The sequence below is a fragment of the Eriocheir sinensis genome, chromosome 32 (assembly GCF_024679095.1).
Source record: "Eriocheir sinensis breed Jianghai 21 chromosome 32, ASM2467909v1, whole genome shotgun sequence".
NCBI classification, from domain to species: Eukaryota; Metazoa; Arthropoda; class Malacostraca; order Decapoda; family Varunidae; genus Eriocheir; species Eriocheir sinensis.
In genome coordinates this window covers 16,998,481-17,004,203 of record NC_066540.1, presented here as the reverse complement: position 1 = coordinate 17,004,203, position 5,723 = coordinate 16,998,481, and the positions used below count along the sequence as shown (strand labels likewise).

Sequence of the window (5,723 nt, the reverse complement as noted above, 5' to 3'; positions counted from 1 at the left end):
GAAGCGGTGGGTGTGAATTTTGTGGTCGTGGGTAGTCGTTATGAGGTCGTAAAGTCAGTGTGAATCTAGCTGAAGCGGTGGGTGTGAATTTTGTGGTCGTGGGTAGTCGTTGTCAGGTCGTAGAGTCAGTATGGCCGGGGCTTAAACTCGCCACGTTATGAGCGGCACGTCAGCAGGATTCACAGACGCTCGAAACCTCTTCCCTGGGCTTCAAATCCTACTGTGGCGCTGAATCACCACGTGTTCCCTGGTTCATAATTGAATCTCACCAAATAAGGGAGAATAATCTGCATTTTTTTATATACAAACTGAAATTAGTCCCCAAAGGTAATTCAAACACGTTCCCTGCATGTTATCGTTTATTATTATTTCGCCATTTTGACTTTTTTGTTTTGTTTTGTTTGTTGATACCTTTTTTAGTTCACCTGTTGAGTCGTTTGTTTACACCTGACAGACAGAGACAAAGAGACACCGCCTGCTACGTTGCCCAAGGGGGGAGGGAGGGGGGGGCAGAGGGAGGAGAAAGAGGGGTCAGGTCAGGTCGTGAGGAGAGGAAGGGAGGCTCAAAGAAAGGAAAGGAAGGGAAGATAAGGGAAGGAAATGAAAGAGAAGGGAAAGGAAAGTAGTATTAGGAAAAGGGAAAGGAAAGAAAAGAAAGGAAAGGAAAGATAAGAGAAGAGAAGGGAGGTGAAGGAAAGAGAAAGGAAGGAAAGATAAGAGAAGGAAGGTGAAGGAAAGAGAAAAGAAGGAAAAGGTTGAGGCCAAAGAGAAGAGGTTAGGTTACAGAGGTCATATAATAATAATAATAATAATAATAATAATAATAATAATAATAATAATAATAGTAATATCAATAATGATGCGTCTATATAACCAGTGAAAAAAGACAAAAAAATGTCTATTATAATCACAAACTACTTAACTAATCTATCCATTCTCTTATTTTTGGCACATAATCAATAATATTTTGGCACTTAACTTCATTTTTTATCTACTTTACGTGCATTGTTTCATTATTCTTCATTATTAATCATTATCTTACAGACATAGTGACGATAATGACACCCCGTTGCAAAGAAGGAAAACCACCACCATACCAAATGACAATGCTACCCCGATGTAAAGGCAGAACAATCATCAACATACATAAACAAACCGAGACCCAGACCCGGACCAACCAGACGTCGGAGTGCGGGCTGTCGCAAAATATGGTACGTACCTATTTCAACGTTTTCTACGCTATGCACGCCTGTCATAAGGTCTCCATAGGGTGAAGTGAGGCTTGTAAGGTGTATCTATGGCCTGATAGAGTGACAACCGCGTAGAGTGAGAAGGAACGGCGTAATAATGGTGTGAAAAAGGGGTATATTCAACCCTCATTAGTCTTTAATACCAGTGATGTTGTTTTGGGTGGTATTATTTTGTATTGTGAAAGTTAATATAAGGAAAAAGAAGTTGGCACGGGTATTTTAGGGTTAGTTAGAGATATGGCAATGCATTTTTTTAGTTATGTTGATGTGGCTATTGTTATTATTATTATTATTATTATTATTATTATTATTATTATTATTGTTGTTGTTGTTCGTGTTTGCTGAGTTGATGTTATTGTTTTTGATGTTATGGATGTTGTTTGTGATAGTCTTCTTCTTCTTCTTCTTCTTCTTCTTCTTCTTCTTCAGGGAAAGGAAAGGGAAGAAAAGGGAAGGGTAGGCAGGAAGGCTCAATTTGTATAACCATTTTGCTTGTAGGGGAAAATTTGATCATGGGGGGCTGGGGGGGCTGGAAAGGGGTGAAGGGGGCTTAGAACTCATATAGGGGTTGAGATACCAGATTCAGACCACTTTGGGACTACCATAGAAATCGCAAAGGGGCTGAATTGAGAGCTAAGAAAAACCTAATGGGACTGAATCTTCAAATGGGGCTGGGAGTGGGCAGTGACAGGGCTAACTGGGGGATGAATCGACTGAGATCCTTTGGGGGGAACTGGGGAGCTTGTATGGGGGCTAAGAATGGCCTGGGATGGGGCTGAAATAGTTAAGAGAAACCTAATGGAACTTAATATTTAAAGGGGGCTGGGGGGGCTGAGAGGACTAACTGGGGAGCCTGAAAGGGGCTTAGAATTGTCTGTGGGGGCTGAATATGGGGGCTGGTGAACATGAAAGGGGCTTGTGGTATTCTTGAACATGTCTTGAGGGCGTCCTGGGGGTCTGCTGAGGTCATTTAGCTGCTGGGTCTAGGAGGGGCTAAGGGGGCTGGGTGACTTAGTACTCCTGCCCCTCCTCCTCCTCACCCTCACCCTCGGCGGAGTCCAGACCCACCTCCTCGTAGTCTTTCTCCAGGGCGGCCAAATCCTCGCGGGCCTCAGAGAACTCGCCTTCCTCCATACCCTCACCGACGTACCTGTGTGTGTAAGGGAGATGGTGAGAGAGAGGGAGAGGGGGAGTGTGTGGGAGAGAGTGAAGGAGGGAGAGAGGGAGTGAGAGCTTGTGAGAGTGTGGAAGTGAGAGAAAGAGTGTGAGAAATTGATTGAGTGATTGACTGACTGAATTTGAGAGCGATTATGTTCAGGGAGAGAGAAGAAGAAGAGATAGTAGAGAAAAAGAAGTGGGGGAGGTGGAGGAATAAGTGAGAGAGAGAGAGAGAGAGAGAGAGAGAGAGAGAGAGAGAGAGAGAGAGAGAGAGAGAGAGAGAGAGAGAGAGTTATAGGTGAAAGGAGAGGTAAAAAAGAAAGGAGAAGGAAAAAAGAGAGGGAAAATGAGGTATACAGTGGACTGGGGAAGTTTGTTGCAGTGACGGATGATAAAATACAAAATACAATGGAAAGAAAAGAAAAAGAAATGCGAAGAAGAAAAAACACAATCACACAAAAGAAAGAAAGAAAGAAAATCAAATATACGCGAGTCTCCCCTTCCTTACCAGTGGACGAAGGCGCGTTTGGCATACATGAGGTCAAACTTATGGTCGAGTCTGGCCCAGGCCTCGGCGATGGCAGTGGTGTTGGACAGCATGCACACGGCGCGCGCCACCTTGGCCAGGTCACCGCCGGGCACCACCGTGGGCGGCTGGTAGTTGATGCCCACCTGGGGGAGGGAAGGGAGAGGAGTTGTTAGAGGGAGATGGAAGAGAAGGATCAGAAGCAGAAAGGAAATGGAAATTAGAAGACTGAGTGGAATGGTAGTTAGGAGTCTAAATTCGGTAAATATATGAGGTTGAGTACGACAATCTGGCAACCGTGCGAGCCCACCCTCATCCCTTGCTTCAGACCACCTCCTAGCACTCCCCCCGACCCCTCACCTTGAAGCCAGTGGGGCACCAGTCCACGAACTGAATGGTCCGCTTGGTCTTGATAGCGGCGATGGCGGCGTTCACATCCTTGGGCACCACGTCGCCGCGGAAGAGCAGACAGCAGGCCATGTACTTGCCGTGGCGGGGATCGCATTTCACCATCTGGGAACGGAGGATTGAGAGAGGTTAACAGGGACGTGGATAGAGAGTAATAGAAGGTGTTAAGGTTGTGATTTGGTTAACCTCTTATAGTAACCTTATGCAACGCCCAACCCTTTCTTCTACTCCTATACAACCCCCAACCCATTCTTGTCTCTGTTCTCCTCTTCCTACAACCCCCAACCCATTCTTCTCTCTCTTCTCCTCATCCTACAACCCCCAACCCATTCTTGTCTCTGTTCTCCTCTTCCTACAACCCCCAACCCATTCTTCTCTCTCCTCTTCCCACAACCCATTCTTGTCTCTGTTCTCCTCCTCCTACAACCCCCAACCCATTCTTCTCTCTCTTCTCCTCATCCTACAACCCCCAACCCATTCTTCTCTCTCTTCTCCTCATCCTACAACCCCCAACCCATTCTTGTCTCTGTTCTCCTCCTCCTACAACCCCCAACCCATTCTTCTCTCTCTTCTCCTCATCCTACAACCCCCAACCCATTCTTGTCTCTGTTCTCCTCCTCCTACAACCCCCAACTCCTTCTCTCTGTGGTGTGAGGTTGGTGTGAGGTTGGGATGATCATAACCTCACCTGCCATCCCTGTAAACACTTCTGCCTCTCCCCTCCCTTCTCCTCTTCCTGTCTCTCCCTCTCCTTTCTCCCTGTCCCTCCTCTCCTTTCTCCTCCCTCCCTCCCTCCCCTTCATCACCTGGTTAGCGGGCTCGAAGCAGGCGTTGGTGATTTCCGCGACAGACAGCTGCTCGTGGTAGGCCTTCTCGGCGGAGATGACGGGAGCGTAGGTCACCAGCGGGAAGTGGATGCGAGGGTAGGGCACAAGGTTGGTCTGGAACTCCGTCAGGTCAACGTTCAGGGCGCCGTCGAACCTAAGGCGAAGGGTTAGAGGTTAGGTCAGGTTAGGCGAGTGGGAGGTTGGGTTGTTGGGGGATGGTGAGGTTAACGTTGAGGGTGCGCCGTCTGACCTATGGAGCGAAGGGTCAGAGGTTAGGTCAGGTTAGGTGAGTGGGAGGTTGGGTTGTTGAGGGGTGGTGAGGTCAACGTTGAGAGCGCCGTCTGACCTAAGGCGAAGGGTCAGATGTTAGGATAGGGTTGGGTCAGAGGAGGTTAGGTAATGAAGGGGGGGGATGGGAGGGATGGGAAGGGAAGGGAAATAAAGGAAAGAAAAGGAAGGGAAGCGAAGAGAAGGACTCAGTTTCCTTCTTCTTCTTCTTAAACACAAACACATACATAAACTAACCTTCTAGTCCTCTTCCTCTACCTTCAAGATTAGCCCAAATGGAAAGCCAAACTCATATTCTCCCACCAACAACACACTGACACACTACAACATCAGGTCAAGGTCTCCCCTGGCACCCACCCACCAACCTGAGGGAGGCGGTGATGGAGGACACGATCTGGCCAATGAGTCGGTTGAGGTTGGTGTAGGTGGGCCTCTCGATGTCCAAGTTCCGGCGGCAGATGTCATAAATGGCCTCGTTGTCGACCATGAAGGCGCAGTCGGAGTGCTCGAGGGTGGTGTGGGTGGTCAGGATGGAGTTGTAGGGCTCCACCACCGCTGTAGCCACCTGGGGAGTGAGTGGGGAAGCTTGTTGCAGTGGCGAATGGCTAGAGAGAGTAATGATTGATCTAGGAAGTTAGTGAGGAGTGGTGGGGAAGCTTATTGCAGTGACGAATGGGTAGAGAGAGTAATGACTGATGTAGGGAGCGAGTGAGGAGTGGTAGGGAAGCTTGTTGCAGTGACGAATGGCTAGAGCAAGTAATGACTGATATAGGGAATGAGTGCGGAGTGGTAGAGAGTGTGGGGATGTTTGTTGCAGTGACGGATGGCTCTCCCTCTTTCCCCCCCGTGTCCTCACCTGGGGGGCGGGGTAGATAGCGAACTCCAGCTTGCTCTTCTTCCCGTAGTCCACCGAGAGGCGCTCCATCAGCAGGGAGGTGAAGCCGGAGCCAGTGCCTCCGCCGAAGGAGTGGAAGATGAGGAAGCCCTGAAGACCTTTTGAAGAGGAGGAGGAAGAGGAGGAGGATGGGAAGGTTAGTTTATGTATGTGTTTGTGTGTTCTAAGAGGAAGAATTAGAAGAAGATCCTCCCTCCCTCCCTTCCATTCCCTTCTCCTCCCTTCTTTTACCTCCCTACCCATCCCTTCCCTTCCTTCTCTATCCTTTCCCTTTCTTTCCCTTCCCTCCCCTTCCCTACCTTTCCATCTTCATCACTTTCATCCCCCTTCTATCCCATCTTCAAACACCTCCTCCTCATCTTCTATTCCCC

General features: G+C 48.4%; 1 protein-coding gene across 1 annotated transcript in view; it reads right to left on the bottom strand.

Moving 5' to 3' along the window:
- Positions 1 to 346: 346 nt before the first annotated feature.
- The window catches only part of LOC127006332 (tubulin alpha-1D chain), a 14,989-nt gene continuing 9,612 nt past the window's right edge, over positions 347 to 5,723 (bottom strand). Inside the window, exons 4-9 of the mRNA XM_050876157.1 lie at positions 5,314 to 5,450; positions 4,823 to 5,022; positions 4,149 to 4,323; positions 3,295 to 3,447; positions 2,917 to 3,080; positions 347 to 2,400 (exon numbers count right to left, since the gene is read on the bottom strand). Coding sequence (XP_050732114.1) covers positions 2,262 to 2,400; positions 2,917 to 3,080; positions 3,295 to 3,447; positions 4,149 to 4,323; positions 4,823 to 5,022; positions 5,314 to 5,450 — 968 coding nt within the window. The 3' untranslated portion in view covers positions 347 to 2,261. The remainder of the gene's footprint in view (positions 2,401 to 2,916; positions 3,081 to 3,294; positions 3,448 to 4,148; positions 4,324 to 4,822; positions 5,023 to 5,313; positions 5,451 to 5,723) is intronic.